Source organism: Lepisma saccharinum, chromosome 30 (genome assembly GCF_977018435.1).
Source record: "Lepisma saccharinum chromosome 30, izLepSacc3.1, whole genome shotgun sequence".
Taxonomy (NCBI): domain Eukaryota; kingdom Metazoa; phylum Arthropoda; class Insecta; order Zygentoma; family Lepismatidae; genus Lepisma; species Lepisma saccharinum.
Window position 1 is genome coordinate 13,864,994 of NC_139258.1, and position 26,257 is coordinate 13,891,250.

At 35.0% G+C, this 26,257-nt stretch overlaps 1 protein-coding gene across 4 annotated transcripts in view; it reads right to left on the reverse strand.

Annotated features, from left to right (window-relative positions):
* Positions 1–248: 248 nt before the first annotated feature.
* LOC145982010 (uncharacterized) overlaps positions 249–26,257 on the reverse strand; it is a 104,401-nt gene continuing 78,392 nt past the window's right edge. For 2 of the 4 annotated variants that reach the window (XR_014441012.1, XR_014441011.1), the window contains exons 10-13: positions 20,247–20,410; positions 13,000–13,199; positions 4,330–4,643; positions 249–1,403 (exon numbers count right to left, since the gene is read on the reverse strand). Coding sequence is in view for 2 of the 4 variants with exons in the window: in XM_083115556.1 (XP_082971682.1) it covers positions 4,383–4,643; positions 13,000–13,199; positions 20,247–20,410 (625 nt within the window). In the remaining 2 variants the exon portion in view is untranslated. Of the gene's footprint in view, positions 1,404–4,329; positions 4,644–12,999; positions 13,200–20,246; positions 20,411–26,257 lie in introns of those variants that run through there. The other 2 variants (XM_083115555.1, XM_083115556.1) reach the window with 2 other exon arrangements.

Sequence of the window (26,257 nt, forward strand, 5' to 3'; positions counted from 1 at the left end):
GGACCAACTACCATAGACAAATGACGGAAAGGTCTAGTAATAGGGTTCGAGAGTTCAAATGTATTTCGCTCGTTCGGTCATTTTTCGCTATCAATTCTGTCTGCCATCTAGCATTGCCCGTGCGAACTATTTGCTGCTTGAGCGAAAAACGCTCACTGCAGCACTCTAATTTGCATCATTGAAATGTTAATACATTTTAAAGATGCTTGATACAATTGAAAGTCATCATTAGATTTTTCAAATTTTTATTGTTATTGGTGTACATTAAAAGATAATCTACATAAACTGTAATATTTATATTCTAACACTACAGCACACATACATGCACAGGGTGAATCAAAATTTAAAACACTTTCACTAAAAATTACAGGAACCTATAAACACACTTGCACGCACACACACACACCTCTCAAAATTAATTTCACACTGAACCAACGCTCACCTCACTTCACATTACTCGCTTCATCACACAGTGCCATATCGATTGTTATATACAATGAAGGGGAAAAATATTTAACCGCTTCTTTTACCTAGTCCATTTTTATCAAGTATCCGAAAATTGTTTTAGAATATCTGATACAGCGAAGAATAGAACAACAATTTCCCCTCTTTCCCAGAGCACGGACTGTGCTCCAGGAAATTTCAGCAGTTGTTGCAAGCATCCAAATACATGATAATAATTCACCACATGTAAAAGAGAGCGGAGGTACTTTCAACATTTCTCCATGACTTTTAAGTTCTGAACAAAAGCCACAAGGCTTTTCAACAAAAAGTACTATATACAAAAAGATTGTCACTAATCTTAAAATAAACAGAACTATACTAAAATGTAAATTCCACACACACAGCCTAATTCATTTCTTGAAACAAATTGTATGTACAGCCTTTTTTTATTTTGAAGGTATACCAAGTGAATTATTATTTGCTTAAAACAATGTAACACATCTATGCATAAAAAGTATAATTCTAAAATATAATAATGGAAATGTCACTTTCCAATAATCTTTATATGCTTTTCTTGTGAATTTTTCAATTATTAACTTATGTGCAGCTGTTACAAAGTAGCATAGTAACATAAAAAAATTACATTTTTTTTTTTGAATACCTTCTACAATTAATAGAGAATATATTGTTCAAAGACAGGGCAAGAAGGAAGAGAGGAACCGATTTTATGTCAAAAAAGCAGCCATGGTCCCAAGTCATCTTCAAAATAAATTTTCCTTCTTACAATATTTGATGTCTTCCACTACATGAATGTGATTTTACTGGAAAATGTATATCTTCTTTTTTTAATTCATGTAAGAATTTGAAGTTGCTATCTTCCTTGCCAATAGTGTATAGATAATCATCTTCTTCACCTTAAAATGGCGAAGCACTATGTCCCAGTCATTCAACAATATAGCCTGTAAAATGAAAAATGAAAAATAAATTTCTCCTCGGAAGCATGCTAATTTTTGGTAAATAAAAAAAGTAAAATTTCAGTACAAAAACAGACAATTTCAGGTTCAAAAGCAGTAAATAAAATAAAATTTCGGTGTTATTGCGGTAAAAAAATGGATCAAAAGTGGTATATACAATGACATTTTGGTTTTAAAATTGTGAACATAATACAAAATTTGATTTAAGAACTGCACTTATTACGAAATAAACATAACCCTTCTAATAGCACGTTTATGTAGTTACCAGAGTATTAAGTTTATTCCTGTATAAAGGGGTCCGGTCCATTCTTGCTTCTCAAATATTTACAGCAGAATTAATCAATTTGCTGTGACTTGCATAACTCTCAGGATAATTCTGGTATCAGAAAGTGTCGTGTCTGTAAATAAACTCTAAATTTCTGTTTAAGAGTCTATTTCGCATTTTGCATAATTTCGTGGCAAAACAAGGTAGGAAAATGCACCTCACACCTTACAGAAACATTAAAAATTAACATTATACTCTGTCCCAACTAACTGTGGAGCAGGCAAACGAAAACAAGTCTCTGTGCAAGCAGTGATGCGAGACGACTCCATCAATGAGCACGTGAGAGGGAACATGATTGCATGGAGGGGAAAGCGACTGCACCTACCAGTCTCCACAGCAGCATGTACTGCTTCTCTCTGGCCACTCAATTTCCCACACTTCTCCGACGTTATGTGTGACCTTGCTCCACAGTTAGCTGGGACAGAGTATAGAATGTGTTCTTTCACATTTTGTGTTTTCATCAAAAAACAAAATATGCATACCCTTACTAATAAGCTACAAAAAACACACGTATACTGTAGGAATGTACAAGGGTAAGTCATTAAGTAACAGGAATTTTACATTATATCTAAATATATCTGTTCGGCGGTTACGTGGAGATAAGTAATTTACTCTAATTAGTTCACGTTTCATATTTGTTCACTATTCGATATTGCCACCTGTCTGGTGGCTTTGTCAGGCATGTACAGTCATGGACACTTCTGCGTTGCAACACACCCATTGACTTTCAATTGAGTCATTACAAGCCAGAAGTGTCTCTGACTGTACATGCCTAATTGGGATTTTATTGTAAACTTTCTGGAGATTTATGCACAACAAACATTCATATTTTGGGACTCAAAATGGTGACGTGACGATCGACCAGTATGCACCTGCGCAGTAGCTCATACAACATGGCTGCTCCACTGTTGACTTGCACCGTAGAAGAGCAACGAAGTGTTATTCGTTTCTTGTTGTCAGACGGAGTGAAACCTTCTGAAATCTACACCAGATTGAAGGCTCAGTACTAAATTAACAGATTTACTGGTCGCTCGCTGCCTCAGTTGGCATGCAACCTGATCTCTCACTCCAGTATATCACTGACATTTTGTTTTCCATTTTTTAAAAAAGAATATTTCCATCCATTCGCACACTCTCCCCTGACTTAACAATTGTCTCCGTACTGCACCTTCATTCTGCTGTAGATTTCAGAAGGCTTCACTCCCTCTGTCCACAAAAAAAACAATATTATTTCATTGCTCTTCGATGGTGCAAGTCAACGATGGAGCAGCCGTGTTGTACGAGCTACTGCACAGGCGCATACTGCTCGATCGTCATGACACCTTTGGGGCATGTTACTAAGGAACCGTTTTGAATCCTGAAATACAAATTTTCATTGTTCATAAATCTACATGAAGTTTAGAATAAAGTTCCTGTTACTTAATGACTTCCCATCATACTACTATGATTTTTTTTTTATGTATCAATAAAGTAACAATTTACAATGTGCCAATACCTTATATGCAGAGATTTGATACAAAATATGTTGCATATATGGGAGAAGTTCATTTTCTTCTTAACGTATAAAAATCAAGTCTCCTTTTGAGGAATTCGAGCAATGAACATTTCCACTATGGCATGAAATACGTTTCAATTCACTCACTTTATGGATAATGATATAGAAATGACATGTGCCAAATATATTGGAGATATTGTTTTGGTTCTTCATAAATACACCAAACTTGGCTAAAACACACATCAACGAAATAGAAACTTTCTCAGACTGGCCTGTCACTGGCCATAAAGTGTCCAGCACTTTCTGTTATCTCCATAAACTTAGCATGGGCCATGAAAGCAACAGCAAAATCAATTATTACATAAAGCATGACTTATGATCTGTGGTGCAAAAACGTGTGATCAATTTCTAGTCAGTGCATAGTTTGAGTTCTTGTAAGTCAACTTTATGCACACACAGACTAATTGGGATCTGCAGTCGAATCATAGTGTTCTAATAGCTGCAATATTTACTCTAAGTCAACCATTCATTCGTTGTGGTCTCCAATTCTGCAAAACATTGGACACTAGTGCTGATTTAACCTGGCTGGTAAACCAAGAACGCATGTTCAGAACACGTACGTAAAGTATTTGCTATCTGTTTTGTTGATTTATCAGTTCTGAAAAAAACACTATGATTGTTGCCAGTACAGTAAAACCTCATTAATCCATACCCCAATAAGTCGGACTTCGCTTAATCCAGACAGGCACAATAAAAAATAAAAAGCAGAATACAAGGTTTTAAATGTGATTAGAAGTCAACAAGAGAACTTCCACAAGAAAAGGCAGTCTGTTTCCCGCAGACTTCGTACTGTACTATATAGTGTATTTAGGCCTATGCCTATAAACGGAGTATTAATGCACTTCTACTGTTCTTTTAGGTTATTTCAGTTAATCTGGACATTCGTTAATCTGGTCAACTTATCTCCCCATTAGTCTGGATTAACGAAGTTTTACCGTAATTAATTTTAAAGCAAATTATAACCTAACTAAATAATTTTAAACATAACAGAATCTTTATAACGTATAAAATCAAACGTGACTATATCTTACGATTTTCACAATTTCAGAGTTCCGCAGGTTTTTAATTGCTTGCGACTGAAGAACTACCAATGGGGAAAGTTACCTCCGGGTTTACGAATATAGCCTCCTCTTCTTCCACCCCTCATTGGTGGGCGTGACATCTGCCTTGTCGGTATGAAGCCCCTGGACATTCCCCTCATGGGGCCCCTCATCCCCCTATTCATGATGCCTCTGATGATGCCCCGACTTCGAACTCTCATCACTCTGCCCCTCAGCCTCGTCCCTCGGATGCCACGGGTTGGCATACGCATCGGATCTTCAATACGATGGTTTGGTGCTGGGTACTGGAAAATTGAACACTATCATCAAAGCCTTTTCCTGCATGTTTATAAATACTATAATTTGTTTAACAAACTCAATTCATGCACGAGTACCAGATAAAAAATAATGAAATTTAACAGTTGCCTTTACAGCTACTTTTCAACATTAATGAATAAAATTACAGTTTGTTAAAAAAAAAAACAAGTGAAAAGAAATTTTAAACTTCATTTATACCTAAGTATTGTTATGAGCAAATGTTACAGTTACAGTTCATAAAGTAACTGTAAACTACAACTGAATTACTTTTCAAAACTAAATTTTCAAAGGCTGCTACACACACAAAAAAAATGATCATTTGTACTAAAATTTATCAAAAAACACAAACAAGAACATACAATTCTTTCATAGCATTACAGGAATTTTTATACTGTAACAGATCATAATAATATATATTTACACACATGCACATACATGAATCCTTGTCAGTTTAATTTTACGATTTAACTATTAGTGCGTTTTTTCCTTGCACACTTTGCAGTAATTTAAATTCTCCTTGGATTTACTGCCCTCATGTGCAATTTTTCACACCATATATTTTCTGCAACACTTTTCATGGCATTATTTTGTTTTCATCTAATACTGCCACTGTTGCCTTTTCATATATGAACAAATGCACTTGTTTCAGAAATTTAAGATTTAAAAAAATCAAATATATGCTTTCATTTTCATGTTTTGCAATAAAATGGCTTCTTAGATAGATTATTCGTTTTTTTGTATTAAATTGTTGCCCGTTATTGTTTTTACACACATTATACTTATCCTGAAAGTATGGACTTTATAAATTTTTATTTAATATTATTTTTCCATGTCCTTTTCTGCCATGCACAGCTGGAACTTCTTCCTCTATTATATCAGCTTCAAGTTTCTTATCTGAAGTTCTTCAAAGTATCTTCCATCTGCATTCTTCATATATTGGTATGTTCATTTTTATTTCTTTTACTGACAGTGTTGCAGTCTCCGGTGCAAGTCAAAAATTGTCTTGTTGCTATGTATTTGCCATACGTTGTAAATATTTTTCCCATTACGTTTGAAGTAATGGATAGGGTAACAAAGCATTTTGGTCTCCGGTTAGCCAATGGCAACAAACGTAAACTATGAATATGCAGACAAATAAAGCTTTATGAAATTTATTTTTAATGAAACTGTTCAATGTGAAAGCAAAATACAAAATTATTTACTTACCTCTGCTCATCTTCAAAACATGAAAATACTTATCGTCCTTCCATCACCTCCTCCATGTTGCCAAAGGATATTTCATCTTAACTTATGACTCGCAAGGTCTTGCTCTGATTCGTCGACTGTAAAATTACTTCAAAGATTAGTTAATTCTTTTCCTCTCAAATTTTATTTGAAAACACAAACTTTGTGTAGCGATTAAAGCCTGCATATTTCTTGTAATATTGTATATCTTTTTATAAATTGTTTGCTCCTGAATACATTGTCATAACTGTATGTTTATATAATGTGAGGATGTACTTTTTTTGTGTTAAATAAAACACTATATCCCATGTTTTTATAATTATGCTTTCTTCATAACTGCTTTCAACTTTGTCCCCTTGCATATTCTTTTTTCTTCCATGCTTGTCATCAAAATTAATATTTGAATAAAATACTGTGTGTAACAATTACATTAAATGCAATGTTTTCAGCATATGGTAACATGAGTGCACATTTTTCACAATTGATTAGCCTTCATGTACTTTGTGAACTACACATGTTTTCTTTTCTTTTCTTATTCTGCTGATATCACATGACTGTTATAATAAATGTTAAAATGCAACAATCTGCAGAAATGTTGCCAAGCCATATTACAAAATGAACTAGCTAGTTGTAGAAATCATTTATCATAAAATATTCATTCTTGTTAAGATTTCACATTCATTAAGTATAAAATCATGGTATTTCTTGTTCTTATAATTATATTTTTGTGATTGCATGTACTTTATATTTTACCAACATTGTCAATTTGAAATACTTACTCAAGCTTGTTGAATTCTTTTAGTTTGTACTCACACTCTCTATTATGAATATTCTTTGTTTGCTCTCTTGAAATTATTTTCACATGCAACAATGATACATTATGTCCCACTTACACTCCCTTTCTCCTGTACTATATCTGTATTTTCTCTCTGCAATAAGTTGTAACAATATTATTGTATTATTTACCAATTGTTTCTTTGCTTTAAATTGAGAACATTCATAATTATTAATTTAGCAACTGGAAAGTCATAATTTCAAATTTCAAATTATAACTTTGAAGAACATTTTGCATAATTCTGGTTATTTATTACTCGTTTTTCTCACATTCTTATAAAATAGCATTTTCATATAAATTTGTTGTTTTCAAATCCTTATAACTTTATCAAAGTGGCTAGTATATTTTTCCCCTGATTTAGTTTTCTTTCTATTCCAATATTCAATATTTACCAAAACAATAATGTTTAAAATTTCCTCTCATCAAGTTCACTGAAAAATTTCTTCCATTCAGTTGCTTGCAGAATGCATTAACAATTCCGGCAGGACTCGGTTGGTTGCAGTATTGTTAACAGCTTCACGATTTTCATCCTCAAAATATCTTCACTCTTCTTTTTCGAAAAATTAGTTTATTTTTCTTAATAGAATTAGACTTTCTTGCATATATTATACTGAATTTAATTTGGTGTGGCTGAATTATCTAATAGAAGCAAATGTAAACATTTTTGGACATACAGTTTGTCAATTTTTGTCGTAAAATATATTCTCCATTACTCTTTATCCTTCATTTTCAATGCCTCAGTTTCACAATTTTCCTTTGTGTATATTATGTTGTTTAAAGTTACATCATATATATTGCAGTGCAGTCAAATTATATTTTTTCAATCATCATTATTAAATATTTTTACCCACTGGTTGCATATTTATGCACTTGAGAATATTTTATGTTCATGTTTGTAAACACAGTATTCTTTTTTTATTCTTGGTTCAAGTTACAAGATGCCTATTTCAACTTCTTCACTAATATTTTCTTCTTTCAAAATTGAAATATGTCATTTACAGTTCAGCAATACATTATCATTAAACCTGTGGTTTGCCAGGAATTTGTGATCAGTCAGTTTCTTGACATGCAAACTGCTTTATGATAATTTTCTAGAAAGGAATGTTCTAAATTTTATTTAAATAGGTCTCCAGCCATGACAACATACAAAACATATTCACCTATCAAGAATCAAACCCAGGACTTCTTGTCCCACAAAAAATGTTCATTAACCAATAGGCTATCTGGAGATATACTAGAAACACTAGAAATATTGAAGAAAACCTTATCAATTTCGTAGTTATTCAACTTTTTCACTTTCAACTCATTTCTTTGTAACATATTCAGTATAATTATTATTTTTAATATGTCCAGTGGGCACAAATTCCAGCCTTCTCTCTAAGAATACAATTTTGCCACTCCGGTGGTTTTAGCATAAATGTCCCGTCGATATGAACAATTTGTAATATTCCTCTTGAATGATCAAATCAGGCATCTTTCTGCAACCATGTAATGTACTGTAGTTATTTGACCTTATTTGTAACTCAGAATTTTTTTCAAGAGTTGTTTACTTTGGAAAATATGATAATTAATTTGCATTAAAAGTCACAACTTTAGGAAAGAGTATACTGTAGACATTGTTGCTTCTAGTTTTAAAATAGTTCTCTCTCTCCCATTTCAATTTTAGTACTGAGGCATTCTATTTGTTACAATTGCATACACAAGTTTTTGATTCATATTTTGCTTCAAATCAGTTTCACTCTCCTGATTGGATATTGTATAATGATTGTATTCACATTTATGTTTTTTTTGTTGTCTTTCTTTATATATACAGCTACTCACTTGTATTTATATTGTATTTTCTTATTTTATTTCAATTTTCTGTCTCTCAGCAAATAACAATTACAAGAATAAATGATGATTTAAGTGAAATTGGACACTCACAAAGGAAAACCCATTATCAGAACCTTCCTACAGATGCAAAGTTCATTTTGTTGAATGATGTATGGAAAGCATATTGACTACATTGTTCATTACATGTTTCTTAGACGGGAGTCCACACATCTCGTTCTTGTAGTTGCTTCGTCTTCAAGATGATTGCTTCAGGAATCGAACACAGTTGAGAACTCAAACCATTAAGCTACAGCTGGTTAAAAAAATCCACTTAAAAAAATATTAATTTTATTTGTTCTTTTGTAATGCTGCAGAATTCTCCTCTTAAAATCTTCTTCTGAAGGAATGACTTAACTAAATTTTATTATAAGTATTTGTAAAATAGTATATATCCTCATTATATATTTGTCTGTCAGATGCACTTATATTCTTCTTGCTTTCTTTAAGAAGAGTAAGAGATTTCTTTGCAAGAATTGACTTGTTTACAGATTTATGTTATTTCATTGTATGCAATGTAAATACTGAAAAACTGTTCATTCTTATAAATGCTTAATATTGCGTAAAAATATTTGCATCTTTCCTGGTTGATCTTGCAATACTGATCATAAACATATAATTCTTCAATTTAATTATAATTTGTTAAAATTCAATGTTTGAGTAGCTGATATAAATATGTAATAAATGTAATTAATGCATTGCATCTAGTGATAGTCAACTTTTCTTTCTTCCTTTTTTTTACGTTCAGCAAACATAAAACATTAACAATGATAAAAAAAAATTCTCATTTGCAATTTCAAAATTTCTAATCATCTCTCTTGTGGCTGATGTTGTATCTAATGTTATTAGTAAATTTGTCATTCTCTATTGTGAACGTATTTCAAAATGATGTATTTTTATTCGTTGTATTCTTCTATTATTTTCTTCTTGGTTACATGTTGTTCAAGTAATCTTCAACAAATCCATCCATTTTCTTCCGGTTCCATCTTCAGGCAATAATCTTGGATCCTTTTCGAGCCTTGCAGTGTTGTAAGTCAGCTTACTTTCTTCAGAAATCATGTCATTTTTAAAAATTGATATTAATGATATCAGCCAACTGATTTTTCCTTACACTTTGTACATAAAATGCTTCTATTTTTCTTTATTTATTTTTTGTGCATATGATCCAAAAATTCTATATCAGCAAATGCAATGATAGTTTCATATACTTTGAGTGATGGTTGAATTTTTGTAACTTTCTCTTTATATAATAAATCTTCATACTATTTTTTCGCACTGAACAGAATAAACAAGCTGAAGATATATAATTTTGTAGTCTTCTTTTCACCCTACAATTCATAATAGTGCCTCCCCTTCCCTTTCAGTTTTACCCTATACAAACAAATTTGAATTATTATACGGGTGTTCAGACTACTTTTTGTAGAGAAATGCCTTCTTATTGTTTTTGAAAATTCTGAGGAATTATAGCTTTTTGTACACTTCAAAAAATATATATTTGTTTCTGATATGATATCTTCTACACTTTTTCATTGTTTCTTGAATGACTATAATAATATTAAAGATATTGGTAACTGAAAATATTTCATTCGAAGCATGCATATTTTCTCTTTCCATTTTGGCACATCTATTTCTTTTCCATTATATTTTGAAGTATTTGCAATATTCAGTTCTTAATTGTTTAGTTTCATGTATTGCACCCGAAGCTTTAATAACCAGAAAATATAATATTAAAACATATCTTTGTAGTAAACTTTCTTACAAATCATTTTTACACTAATGCTGACTATTACCACTGCCTTCAATGTCTGCCTTATGAGATATTTGAAAATTTTTCATCAATACTTTCAATTACAACAAACTGTCTCAGGAACTACAGGGTGTTTGAAAAGTCACCGCACTCATGAGTTGACATGCCCGCCAGGAGGGATTCGTATGACCTTGAAATACGAGTTTATGTTATATTTAGAGCAGTGCCGCTGTTACAGTCCTCGGTGTGAGATGTTAAATCGCAGTGTGCCAACAATGCTTTTTAAGCACATCACCCAATGAGATGCAGAGAAAGGTGGCAACAAGAAGCAACGGAACTTCTGTTGTTTGCTTCTATTGAAATCAAATGGTGTTACGCACACTACAGGGAAACGTGCGGAACCGAAGCGGGAATTTCCATGTCAGAAGTCTGAGAGATATGTTAAAGGTTATCGTCCACTGAGATGCCTGAAACGTGTCTGTTGCCGTGTTGCTTCGCGTCTGTGGACAAGCTTTACGCACACACAGCGAATAGCTCTATTGGAAGCATATTTTGAGTATGTCATATTACAAATGTGCGGAGAAATGGAGAAGTCTATTTCCCGATCCGGCATCAGGTAAAAGCGCAGTGCATGATTGTTTCAAATTTAGTTTCAATATTCTTTTGGTGTATTTCAATGCGCGGAAAGTGGTTTGCTGTCTTGTCAGTGTTTTACCAACCTCAGATATTGCACTATTACTCACATTTAGTTTACAAATTATTTTTTATGTATTTCAAGATATAGTTAACAAATGCAAGTATTCATTATGTTGACAAGTTCAATAAATTATAAGCAAAAACTCTCAAACTTTGAGTGCAGGGACTTTTCGAACGCTCTGTACTACACAAACTAGTAAAAAGTTTACAACTAGTTAATACAATTTGTACAAATATATTTTATTGCAACTCAAAATTATATTAGCAACAAAATGTTTAATGCAATACTTATACAGCATGGCTAGCACTATTAACACATGTCCATCTCTCACTCTTGTCCAGTTGGTATATTGAAAAGAAAACACTCGCGCAGGTACAAAAATTAACACATTTTGTGCACAAAGCACTTGAGTTTCCAGAAATAGGAACATATTAACTCCACTATGTTTAAAGTTTTGTGGAACCAAAAATATAAACAAAATAGTTTACACAATACACCAACAAATCCTACTGAGAACACAAATGGTAATTTTTCATTTTTTTTTAAAAAAACAACATTAGTTTCATGCCATATTGAACAGAATATATATTCCCATAAAAATGAGGAAACAATGTCAATTGAATCACAGATATATAATGAAAACACTGCTTTACTTAAAACTATAACATTTTATCCTTTTTAGATCTTAACAAAAGTTCCAACGCTTTCACTGAAATATATTTCCCAGTGCCAACAACAAAAAAAGTAAGACCATATGTTTAAAAAACTTACCTTTAGTTCTTGTACATTTACTGAAATTAATACACATATATACACTAATATTTTAATAAGTATGATAAAATAACTAACTGTGTACATATGCTGATGGGGTGCGCTATGATCTTTTAGCTTGGGTATGGTCTTACTTCCATAACTGCCTCCAACTTGAAATTTCGATGGAATTTTTATGAAATTGCATTTTGTCTGCTTTTATTAACGGTTTTTAATGCCCATGCTTTCTATAAATCCATGTCACTTTTTTCAGGCAATGCTAACAGACGACATATGGTATTAACTACATTCCTAAATCATATTGCTTAAAAGCAATTCTTTGATCTTATAATTGGAGAAAAAAAAGATTTATGAGAAAATCACAACACAAACAATCAACGCGACATTACTATTCTTTTGCATCCAGCATATGTTCACATTCTTCTGTCAGATACAAAGCTTCAAATATTACAAAGCTAACCTATACATTTCTATGCATTTTTTTACCTTAAAATATCAAAAGAAGTTTGTTATATCCACAACAAAAAATACTTAGCTCAATCTGTAATCAATGTTTCAGTTGCGAGCTAGTTTTAAATTATAATACTTCAGGGTGGCCATCCCTCAAACAATATAACTAAAAACATTAAGTAGTCGGTATTTTCTGGTTAACTTTTTCTTTTGGCCATACAAACTATAATTATTGTATAATACATCATAGATAACATACTTTCAAGTGTTTTTCTTTTTTAGTATTTTTCAAGGTTTTGCAAGGATACTCAAAATAAAAACTATTTCAGTTACACTGAAGTCTCTTGAATTTACTCATTTCAATTAAAACAAAAATGTCCCAGCTACGTTTTAAGAAAATATAAGATTTTCATCTCATGAGAAACTCTTTACAAACATTCGTCTCTCGGAAATTGTGGTATTGGAAATATAAAAGCTAGTGTCACGTATCAGATCTTGCTACATGTAGCCTCGTCCTTTTCGACCACCTCGTCCACGATTCATGAAGCCGCCGCCCCTCCCACGACCCCGACCGCCCCTGCCACGAAATGGCATTCGTCCTCTGTCCCGGACCGGGATCAGATTTCCTCTGTCTCTACCACCAGGCGGACTCCTGTTGAGAGAGCCCATGGTGGTTCTTTCGTTGTTTGAACTAATACCTCTGCCCATGCCAACGTTAGGAACAGCTCTAGGGTGGTCAAAACTTGGTACCTGATAATGGCCGCCTCGGCCTCTGGTAGGATACTTCATGTTGGATTCCCACGGCTTGTACTGTGGGGGACCACGGGGGGAGTACTCCGGTGGGGGTCTGCTTGAGCCTCCTGGTTCGTTTCTTCTCGGCATGCCTCCTCCTGGTGGTATTCGACTTGGGGGCTCTCGTCCGAAGTCTCGCATCCTGCCTCCGTCCATTTCTGAAAGCCACAAGTAAACCATTTCAATCAGGGAACGAATTTATATGTAAATACAGGGTGAGTCATAAGTCTCCATACAAATGGTGAAAACAGTGACTAATGTTTATTTTTCCTTTTCAGGCAGGTGAACCAATGAAAAAGAGATGCCACTAATGAAGGAAGAACGGATTGACATCATTCTGTTGGCTGGGGGTGGTACCACCCGTCATGTAGCACGTACATTTAATGCAACACACAGAACGCAGAAAACCCATGACACCTTGGCCAAACTTATCAAGAAATTCAGAAGGACAGGTTCCGTCGCCGACGAAAGCAGGCCTGTAAGACCAATCACAGCAACAGAAGAAAGGAGGGTAACACAGGTGCCACGGTGTCATGGATTATCTGCGTTCTGTGGGTTGCATTGAATGTGCGTGCTACATGACTGATGGTACCACCCCCAGCCAACAGAATTATGTCAATCCGTTCTTCCTACATTAGTGGCATCTCTTTTTCATTGGTTCACCTGCCTGAAAAGGAAAAATAAACATTAGTCACTCTTTTCACCATTTGTTATCGAGACTTATGACTCACCCTGTACATCCAATCCAATATATATATAGCCCCAATCCCACTGACATAAATGTTCTCCATGAAGGAAGCCCCGGAGGTGAAAAATGCCCGATTATGACCCCCCATGAAATTGTCCCAAAGGGTAGAGAATATTAAAAAATCGCTCAATTGGCCCTTCTTAAAGGGTGAAAATGCCCTTTTTTCACATCCTTAGCAACCATTTCCATGGCTTTTCTTTTCTGCTCACATTGTTTCCTTCAATTCTTAATTGTCTAGCTACATCATATTTCTCACAGATCAATAGCACACAGATGAATCAACTCCTGGTTTTGAAAAGGTGCCTCAAACAAGGGTGACATCTACATAAGAAAATGATTCAGTCCAGACACAATTACGCATATATTATTATACTCAATGCGAAAATATCTACATCGTGCTTGTTTTAACTAAATGTTTAGGGGTATAATAACAAACAATTCTTTATAGCTAGCCGTGCTTGTTGTTGTCCATGGAAACGAACGTTGCTAGGTAACTTAAAGAAAGTTTACTTTCAACCGGAAAACTACTGTAAGAGAATTATGCTAGACTTTTCGAATTTAAAAACATGAGCATCAGAATTTATTACAGAGGAGAGGTAGGAATTTGATGGGAAAAGACTGAAAACAATTATTTTTCAATTACGTTTACAAATGTGAAAATGACAAAAGACGCAAATATTGCTTTTTCAATTTAGTGTCGCTATTGAATTCGTTTATACAAGAAATCTAATTATCTTGAAACGGTTATTGCTTACTCACTTTATTATTAAGAAAATTGGCAATACTATTTTGAATATTTGTACCATATTAGAGTCCGTACACATGTAAAATTACATTCAAAACTTTCCAAGTAAGCGAAGCACGTCGGCGAGCATACGAGATCGCGAGTATGTATGTATGAAGCTGAAATCAGTTATATTTTGTATTTTCTTTGTGCATCATGGCATGTAGACTCGAAAAATTCAGTTTTTACTTTCCATATTTGTACATATGGGACAAAACAAAGATGCAGGCAGTGGAGATGAAATTTTTTAGGAGTATATTGGGGAAGACTAGAAGAGACAGAATAAGGAACGAGAAGATCCGACGGACAGTCGGGGTGGTGGAGCTGCAGGACACAATAGATCAGGCACAGACGAGATGGTTTGGACACATGAAGAGGATGGGTGCAGAAAGACTGCTGGTAATAGTTTACAATGCACAAGGAGTGTGAGTAAGGCTAAAGGGGAGACGAAGATGTCGGCGGAAAGAGCAGATAGTGGAGTGTTAGAAGAGGAGAAAGATTGGAACAGTGTGAAAGAGAAGTGGTGGAAGGCCAGAAGGAAATAGAGAGGCTCAACTTCAATGCCACGAAACGACTAATATTTTACATATTCTGGTTATTTTTACACATTATTTCCATATTTCAGAACATTTCTCAAAACCTGTATATTCCTGCACGGTGTGATTTTTTTGCGAATAACTAACAAAGTCCGAAGTGAGAACAAACGAAAGTTTACAACCTTTTTTATATCCTCCAATTGAGTTTATTACAAGTTTTCTGTCATCCGAACAATAGTTTTTTTTTTTACTTCCCAACTGTTTGCTTTTGCTATTGTAAACCACTTGAAATTCCTGTTTATTTACAACAATAAAGAATGAGAGCTCAAGCATTGACTTCTGGTTGTTACAAACGTTATTTTGGGAACGCAAGTTGAGCAGCCCATTGCTAACCCTACCCTCGCTACCAGTTGCATGCCAGACAGCAGCACCAGAAGGAACGATTTTGTGGCCGACGTATGGGATCCGCATCTAGTTTCTCATGATAACAATTACAATGCACAGCCCGTACATTATGTAGCTCATGTAGTGCCTTATTATTATTAAAAAGGTAAATTTTAACAATTTTAGGTCTATATTTAACTCCACATTTTGGTGAAAATAAGTAAATTTGTATTCTTTCGTAAACGGCCCTGTAAAATATTTGAACAGTTTGATTAAAGCAAATAAAAAAAAAACACATGTACATATAGATTTTTTCGTTTCTGGTATTGGTATGAACTAGGGACGGGCCGATATGAAATATTGGCCAATACCGATAAAGTACAGATATAAAATTTACCGATACCGATAACTGATATTCTACTGATCCGATATAAAATTAGAAATGGTCCTTGAAGAACCTGAAAGGTTCATTGACCTCCTTAATAAATGTGTGTTTCAAGGTGACTGCAGTGAAAAATAAATTGCATATTTATACATTTACTTTTTTAGAAATAAGGGCATGGAGATTATCCATAAAAATTAGAACAAAATGGCAGAATTTTGCAATAAATTAACAGATATTTATCGATATATCAGATCAGTAAAATAATCGGTAATTTTACCGATACACTGATATGCCTATATCGGCCGATACTGATAGAGTACCGATTAATCGGTCCCATCCCTAGTATGTTTGTTTGAGTGTGTTAATGAAACTAATAATTTCAATAACTTTTCTTCCAGTGAAAATATAATATTCTGGATGTACTCTATAACTGTAAGTTAAAATATTTTCTAGACTTTGTAGCTGAATTTTGGATTTTTTTAACGATAAGTTTGCAAAATATCAGCTGCCATGTTTATTTAGTTTAATGATAATGACTCTATGGCAGTGGTTTCCAAAGTGTGTGCCGCAGCGCCCTGAAGCACCGTGGCTAGCTTATGGGGGCATCTTGAAATGTTCCAATATATTCACTGAAATGATATGATTCTTCCAAATATGTGCTTATTTAGTACTTTTTACACATAAAATGTTTCTGAATTTGAAATGTGTATTTTTTAACTAAAGGCAAGCAACCTAACCACACTAATTGAGCATTGCAAGTGTTAGGCCTACATTCTGACTTGGACACTGCGGGAAAATCTTGGAAACAGTAAGGACACCATAAAACGAAAAAGATTACGAACCCCCGCTCTACAGTTTAACATGATTAGTGTTTTGCATCTTTTTCTACACAATATGTTTGCTATTTTTGCCTATACAAATTATTGAATTTTAAACCAAGAGAAATGTAAGTGTGTTTGCACTTTACATATTACTAGAGGCATGCATATTTCGTTTTTGACGAAAACACGAAATGTGAAATAACACATTGTAATGTTAATTTTTCATGTTTCTGAAAGATATGAGGTGCATTTTCCTACCCTGTCTTGTCACGAAATGATGCAAAATGAACTGCGAAATAGACTCTTAAACACGAAATTTACCGTTTATATACAGACACGACACTTTCTGAAGTCAGAATTATTCTGCGAGTTATGCAATTCACGGAAAATTGATTAATTCTGTTGTAAATATTTGAGAAGCAAAAATGGACCCCTTTACACAGGAATAAACTTAATATTCTGGTAATGATTGAACGTGCTATTAGAAGGGATATGTTTATTTTGTGGAACAGTGCAGTTTTTAATTTGGGATTATATTCACGTTTTTTTAAAACCAAAATGTCATTTTATATGGTGCTTTTTCACCGCTATAACAGCGAAATTTCATTTTATTTACCGCTTTTGAACCCGAAACTGACTGTTTTTGTACCGAAATTTCACTTTTTTATTTACCAAAAATATGTGCCTCTACATATCACATTTCCTTTCATACGTGCTTCACCCTATCAGAAACGTAACGAAATGTACTTTATGAAACTGAAAATGTTAGTGAAGAAACACGGAGTAATCTACAGCACATGAATATAGAAATCAGAACTCCCGAAGGCAAACAATACTCTAACTAAATACTATTTCTGCATCAGATTCTATAGCGCATATTATGGACCTTCAACAGTAATCAGATGCAATATCTGGATAATGTGAATATGTGGATAGTATGGATATCCAGGTAATCCTACTATTTCAGCTATCAATATTGTATAGATTTGATGAAGGATTTCTAGAAAATGCATAGTCAAATGTAAACATGACAAATAAAATAATATGTAGATAGTCCATAAAACAGATGAATGATAAAACTGTCTGAATAATGTACACATTCGGATATCTGGACATTTCAGATAATCCGAATATCCAGCTAATCCAGATATTGGATAATCTGGATACAAAACTATCCGATATCCAGAAAAAAACTATTCACCAAGTTCGTCAGTTGGCATCAACGTAACCAGGATCTTCGAGGCAAAACACCGTCATTGCTCAAATTATCAATGCTACTGTGTTAATCTATAAAAACTTATGGGTTAGCCATGGTTCAAACTGTACGTCAGTAGGATGGGTACTCTACGACACACAAATTTCAACATAATTCCAGGATTCTACAAAAAACTAAGGCAAAAAACAATACCAACTGTTACAACAGAACTAAGGGTGACCACTCTAGGACCATGATAAAATTCAAGTATAATTCCCAGTTTTCAAGGCAAACTTTCCAAAAATTCAAGGGTACAAGCAGATGTTTTCTCTATTTTAACCTTACGTATTACCACCTCTCACCCCCCCCCCCCACACACAAATATACAGGGTGTATCATAAGTGATGGTCATAAATGAAACCAGAGATGCATCGTGTCAAGCCCAGATGAAAGTTCCTCTTCCACTTTTCCGAGAGCTAGACACCACCGAAAGTGTGGGAAAGTACAGTTCACACCTCTGTAGGACAAGTACTATGGCAGTTAGAAAGGCGGTTCCAAAGAAATCATAAAGGAATGTTATGCACTCTACTAGAAACACACCATGGGAGATCTGTGGGACCTATGCAGAAGGGACTCCCCATAGGAAATGCGGTCCCCCGTAGAAAGAATACGTGAAAGGGATATCCGAGGTAGCAGGTGGACGTCAATTACATGATATCCAGATACTATTCACAATTACGGGAACATGATAGACGAAATCGGGATAATTTTAGCATGGTTGCATTGCTGGAGGGGCAATAGGCATAGCAACACTAACATTAGAATGCAAGCAAAATGCTCGTCGGCTGACGAATGTCATGGGAAAACAGTGTTTAGCTGTGGTTGGTAGTTTGTAAAAGATGGAAAGAGTATGATGTTTGAAGGGAATCGACGAGGGCCTATGAAAAAGCCTCCATCCCACCTTTGTGACGGAAGAAACACCTGTACAAAAAAGAGAATACGTAAGATGAGAGAAACAATACCAAATGAATTGTGTTTTCCGATGGTCACGGGAGTTGAACCCTCAACCTACTGAATGAAAGCCGAAAACTTTACCACTTGGGCACTGTGACACACTAGTGTTGTGGTGTGAATGCAGGATGTAGGCACGATACCTACGTACATAAGTACATATTGATAATCAAAACTAGGGAAGGTACCGAGCCCAAGACACGACCATCGTCTCGAATTCGAGACCGAGATGAGAACGAGACCGCCTCTCTGCAGACGAGACGAGAACGAGACCACCACCCTCGAGACGTTTTCGAGATGGCCACCTAGTAAACGAGACAAGACTGAGATCACCCTTTTGAACTCGAGGAAACCATCCCTAATCGAAATGTACATGACGTTATTGGAAATCACTGTACTTCATACTGTAGGTGTCTTTGAATCACGTAAAAGGTACGACGTGTTCTACTAATATTACGTAATTTGCATAGTTCCTATCCTCACCGTCAGGGGGCACCGTGACTTGCATCAAGGCTACAAGGAACACTGAGACGTAGTAAGGGTCACATCCATAGGTTTTCACCTGCAGTGCGCATGCAGGACACGGTGAATGAACTATTAAAAACTGTAGACTGCACAGATCAGCAGTTTGCCTTCAACAACCTTGAACATTCTTTTGTTTTAATAGAGTATTGAACGGTTTTAAGTATGTATATTTTACATCATCTTCTTGAGTAAGTGTTCTTTCCTATACCTTTTGACCTAAATCCTCAACCAACACTTTAACAACGAGGCACCATGTCAGGTGTCTGAAAACATCGCATTAACCTGAAGACGGAGGTAGTATAACCTTCGAAACGTTGTTCAATCTCATGATCACACACGTAAGTTACTGATTTTTAATCTTTTAACCTTTAGTTGATATTCGATTGTGAGCAATTTGCACTTTATCAGTATGCTAATGAATTACTCAAGCGTTAATACCAATCACCCTTTTTCATGTTAAACAGTGATCACCCTCCTCTTTGAAACTCTAGAACAGAGATCCAAGTAATACTAAACTGTTCTTTAAGGAAAGAGTACATAATGATTGTCCCTACTGCCCTTTTTGTTATCTAAAATGAAGTGTCCCCCTCACCCCCTTTCCTCCGAGCAACTGTGTCTCATATTCAAATAAACCTTCGATGAAACTGAAGTTTAAAGAAAAAAATAAAATTTGCATTATTAATTACACGTGGCCACTTTTCATGTCTGAAGAATATTCAGGCACAATTCCTGGACTTCCCTGCCAATTGACATCCTTGCCATTTCATTCAAACTGAGTCTGTTAATGATTTAACTTGTTCGAGAAAAAGAACTCACCATGTCTTCTGTCCGAACTGGGTTCCGGATACATTCCTCTTCTTTCATTCATACGTCCTCTCATATCATCATCTCTTTCCACTGTTGGTCTATGAATGTCACGAGGAATATCCTGTCGCTCAGTCCTCTTCTCATTTATTCTCATTCTCAAATCATTAGAGCTTCTGTAAAAATTAATATACAATATGGTCACATGGTAGATAGTTGTCACATCATCGTGGATATATTGCAATTCAATATACGAGGGGCATACTAAAAGCAAGGAGCAACAGTTTTTCAAAAATCAGAATCCATAAATACATGCAAACAAAATACAAACTTTATTGAACACGTTGAGGTAGTGTCACGTCATTAGCTTCAATTACGTGAGCACAGGCAGTTGTTTCAAAATGTTGGATGAACCAAAACTGAGTTCATGAAAAATTGTTGCTCATTACTCTCAATATGCCCCTCATACAAGCAAGAATAATAAAAAAGTTTGTTCGATTATTTTTTTTGTGTGTGCACGTGCAAGCGTGTGTGTGTGTAAAATATGCATTTTGATGAAAGTTACTGGCAACCTGGCTATACTTTTGTTTCACAGTCCAGTAATATCTTCAAGTTAGTAGGGAGAATTCACCGATTACACTGTGTAACAAATTTACAACTTTTTTCTCTTTCCGAAATGAATGCAACTGTTTCCGATAGAAATTGTCACGCTGATTACAGTGGTGTAACTGAAATTCCTGTATCAGCCTCCGATTTCAAGAAATAATAGTTGAAAATTTTATTATGTAATGTAAATGCTATGCTATTTGAAGCACTGCAGGACATGGGATGTAACGAAGAATGAAACTAAAAGTAATTCGTTTTTGAAATTACACAGTACAAGAAGCAAAGATTACATGACGACATTGCTATCGATCTGCATAAATACCAGTACCGGTACCGAAATATGTACCCTGTCCGACCCCTGTCCCACATCCCTAGCTGCTACCTTATCCCACCCTGAGCCAAAGGTACCTACGTAAACGCCTAAATGAAATTAACATCAATTCAAGAACTACAAATATATATTATGAACAAAATATGTTATGTATTACACCAATAGGTATCAGAAGTAACAATACAGATCAAATTAAGTAATGATCCAAGGATGATACATAAAGTAACATGTATAAAGATGTTCAAGGTGGTCTTATCGGCACTTTCGTTTGTACTGAGCACCCTCGTTTTCTCGTTTCAAGCTCTAACAATAGTCAGCTAATATAGTAATGCCACACTTTCCCTTGTACCTTTCTTCCAAGACACGAATGGTTTGATGAAATCGTTCACCATGTTCATCTGATTCAGCACCTACGTTTTCTGGGAAGAAGTCTAAGTGACTGTGTAAATAATGAAGCTTTAGGGACATGTGACAACCCATTGCATGAAAGCTCAATAGCAGTTCTTCTACAAGTTCGGCATAATGTTCAGATTTTCGGTTTCCAAGGAAATTTGTTATGACATTCTTCAGTGCAACCCACGCTCTTTTCTCGTTTTCATGCAGGATTTCGTCGAATGTTGAATGTTTAATGAGTTCTCTAATCTGTGGTCCGACGATGATTCCTTCCTTTAACTTTCCACCTGTGATATGTGGAAATATTGTCTTTAGGTACTGGAAACCACCACCCTCTTTATCTAGTGCCTTCACAAACACCTTCATTAATCCTCATTTTATGTGTAATGGTGGTAAGTACACATTTTTTGGATTAACAAGAGGCGTGTAACTAACACTTTTCTGTCCAGGAACCATCGACTTTCTTGTGGGTCAGTGTTTCACACGATAGTGTTTCTCTTTCGCCCTGCTATCCCATTCACACAGAAAACAACAGTGTTTTGTATATCCTGACTGCATTCCCAAAAGCAGACCAAGAAGCTTAAAATCAGAACAAATGTGCCAAGGATGATCCGCATACTTCATTCTGTCAAGCAAAAGCTTCATATTTTGGTATGATTCTTTCATACCTACAGCATAGGCGACTGGAATAGCAGGGTGACTATTGCCATTGTGTAATAACACAGCTTTAAGACTGCATTTCGAAGAATCAATAAATAAACTCCATTGATTCATGTCATACTCAATGTTTAATGCAGACATAAGTCCACACACATCTGTAGTACACCAAACCTTCCCGACAGCTGAAAAAAATCACTAGATCACTTCCACGACAGCGATACATTGTTACTTTCGTGTCCTTTCCCAAAAGGTTCCAACCTTGTAGTCTGGAAGCTAATAGTTCAGCCTGTGATTTGGACAATTGCAGATCTCTCACGAGATCATTTAGTTCTGTTTGGCATATTCCTTTGCGTTCCCCACATCCACAGGATCTTCACTTCCTTCACTTTCGGATTCACGTTCAGTATCAGTCACTCAACGTCCAAGCATTTGGTGGCACAGGAACAGGTAACTCATCACAGTGTGGAACAGGCCTAATAGCAGAAGGTACACATGGATAGTTGATTGACTTGTTTGTTTTTGCGGTTATTCCACGAATGTTTGTTAAACAAAAATAACAGTCTGTGGTGTGGTCTTGTGGCTCACGCCACACCATTGGCACGGCAAATGGCATTGCCTTGTGTGTTCCATTCAACCATCCCCGAAGGTAGACAGCAAAGGTTTTTTTTTTATCCTGGTTCCCGACTTTGCAGGAAAAGTACAATTCATAAGCCTTTTTCACAGCAGGTGTCAGGTGAGTAACATTGGACTTAACAGTCACTCTTCCACATATGTAATAGAACTTGTTTGGGTTATTTACACAACTTCTTGGCATGACTTACAGTAAAGATACATCAAACACATACAATGTCAGAACCGGAGATACTTGTCACATCCGAACAGGAATATCTAACAGTCACACGTAGCAACGAATTGAAATCTTTGTGCTGCAAGTCCAGCTTTAAGTACCTTCTGATCAGTACATTAACACTGTGTGAACTCATACTCATACAAGAGTTCTCGGAACAGACAAACATCCAGAACAACAATGATAAACAACACACAAACACACTCTCAGTAATGTACCACCGGCTTCTGATACGGATTTTCACGCAGTGTTGTAACTCCACAAGGGGAAGTGTTGCCACCTTGAAATAGGGAAATTTCGTATTTTAAAAATCCCTTTTTTCCCATTTGCGGGAAAATGGAGGCTGATACAAACAAATGCACTTGCGCTCCTACATCAGGGTACCGAGGGGTATTATGGTCACTACATACCATCCAGGAAAGAAAACCTTTGTTACACAGTGTTAGCAGCTGAGAATATTGTCATGTCTGTTCGAAGCAGCATCCAAAGTGGAAGTTCCGACGCAGGTTTCCATCAGTAAAATGTGTCATCCCACTAAAATTCATTGTCAATTGCATGAAGTGTTATGGTGATCAAGCATCATCGATAGAGGCATGCATATTTAGTTTTTGACGAAAACACAAAATGTGAAATAACACATTGTAATGTTAATTTTTTCATGTTTCTGATAGGTGGGAGGTGCATTTTACTGCCCTGTTTTGTCACGAAATAATGCGAAATGAACTGCAAAATGCGAAATACGACTCAAACACGAAATGTAGAGTTTATTTACAGACTCGACACTTTCTGGAGTCAGAATTATCCTGCGAGTTATGCAATTCACGGAAAATTGATTAATTCTGTTGTAAATATTTGAGAAGCATAAATGGACCTCTCTATACACGAATAAACTTAATATTCTGGTAACGAAATAAATGTGTTATTAGAAGGAATATGTTTATTTGGTGTAGTAAGTGCAGTTTTTAAATCAAATTTAGGATTATATTCACAATTTTAAAACCAAAATGTCATTTTATATACCGCTTTTTCACCGCTATAACAGCAAATTTAATTTATTTACCGCTTTTAAACCCAAAATTTTGCTTTTTTATTTACTAAACATATGTGCCTCTAATCATTTGAACCATTGGAAAATGAGCAATGTGGACACCTTTGTGTTAGTTCAGGTGCTCCCTAAAACACAGAGGGAACAAATATAACAAATTGGGTATTTTCACCAACACCAAAATGGGACAACTTTTATTTATTTATTGAGAAAATTTCAGATACAGCACAGGTGGCCATTTTACACTGAAATTGTCAACAATGAAAACATAATAATAAGCAAAAAGATATTAAAAAATAATAATTAAAAGTAACAAAATAACAAAGAAATTGACAAGAAAATAATCAAAAATTGCACTATTTCATATTACCGTATTTACGCGTGTATAATGCGCACTCTGGTTTTGGATGGGTAAAAGTGACAAAAAATTATATCTCTTATATAATGCACAGTACAATCCAGTTTCAAGAAATGGCTTTCTTAGTTGTATGTAAATCTGTTGCTATGATGATCAAGAGTGAATGACGTCATACCTATTCAATTGCTCATTCCTACTTTTTCAAAATATATACTTTTTTCTTTCTGTGACTAATGTAACATTTATACAAGGCACAATCATGACCCTCAAACTAGCAGTTAGCAGCCCAAGATTTCTTCTATTAAGCCACTTACACATGCCATATATATATAATATTAATTGGCCATTAATACATTGTAATTAATATTTTATTTTTCCTTATATTTTCTTTCATCCAAAGTACCATGAAAATCAGATCGTTCCTTCATTTTGTGATTAAGTTATTTCAACCGCATTTCACATTAGTGTCACTATCTTGAATGTTACTGTTGCCATATTCAGAAACTGCAGAATTCAAGCTTTACAACGATATATAACATGATAGGGTTCCGTAAACACGAAAAATCAATGCAAGTGTCCCAAAATCATGGAATGACCGACCCTGTACGGTTTCATGCATTATTGCAATACGCACAACAGTTTTTGGGGGCAAAAATTTCGGAAAAAAGTGTGCATCATACGTGAGTAAATACGGTATTTACAAACATTTCTGGGAAAATTATGTATTGTGACAATTTTCTAATTATCAACTCATGCATGTCTTTTATTAACATGGCATTATAGACTGATATATATGCGGTATATATATGATATATATGCCCAACTTTTGTGCAAGCATTTGTTAAGCTATCTCTACACGATCAAATGAAACACACGTCCTTGAATGCCATGCTTCAGGGAAGTGGCATTGAGGACACGTCATGTTTTTTCTCGCCTTCATGGTTAGTGTCCAAGAATTTCTAAACGACATCAATATCTCTGTGCAGTCCCTTGAAAGGATTCCAAACCACAGCATACTACGATGACAGGAGTTCCAGGTTCGAATCCCAGCCTGGGTACGAGTGTTCTTTGTCAATGTTCCTTCATCATATCATCACTCATCTTTGCAATTAGCCAAAAGTGACATAAATGCAAAGTAAATTAGACTTAATCAATCTATTTATCAATCATTAGTATCCAAAGTATAAAATTATTTCAAATAGTACATACGGAATTTACGCATGTATAATGCGCACTTTTCTACAAAACTTTTGCCCCCAAAAACTGGGGTGTGTATTATGCACGGAAAAATTTGGACGGGCAACATGAAACTGTACAGGGTCATTCCATGATTGTGACACTTGCATTGATTTTTCATGTTTACAGAATCCTATCATGTTACATATCGTTGTAAAGCTTAAATCCTGCAGTTTCTGAATATGGCAACAGTAACATTCAAGATAGTGACACTAATGTGAAATGCGGTTGAAATAACTTAATCACAAAATGAAGGAACGATCTGATTTTCATGGTACTTTGGATGAAAGAAAATATAAGGAAAAATAAAATATTAATTACAATGTATTAATGGCCAATTAATATTATATATATGGCATGTGTAAGTGCTTTAATGGAAGAAATCTTGGGCTGCTAACTGCTAGTTTGAGGGTCATGAATGTGTCTTGTATAAATGAGGAAAACCACCTATAAATGTTTGAAGGCCATTTCCCACGATTTTTCACTTTGTAATGTCATGTTCTGCGACACCAAAAAAAAGCAGTGCCATTCTGGCGGAATTTGAGAA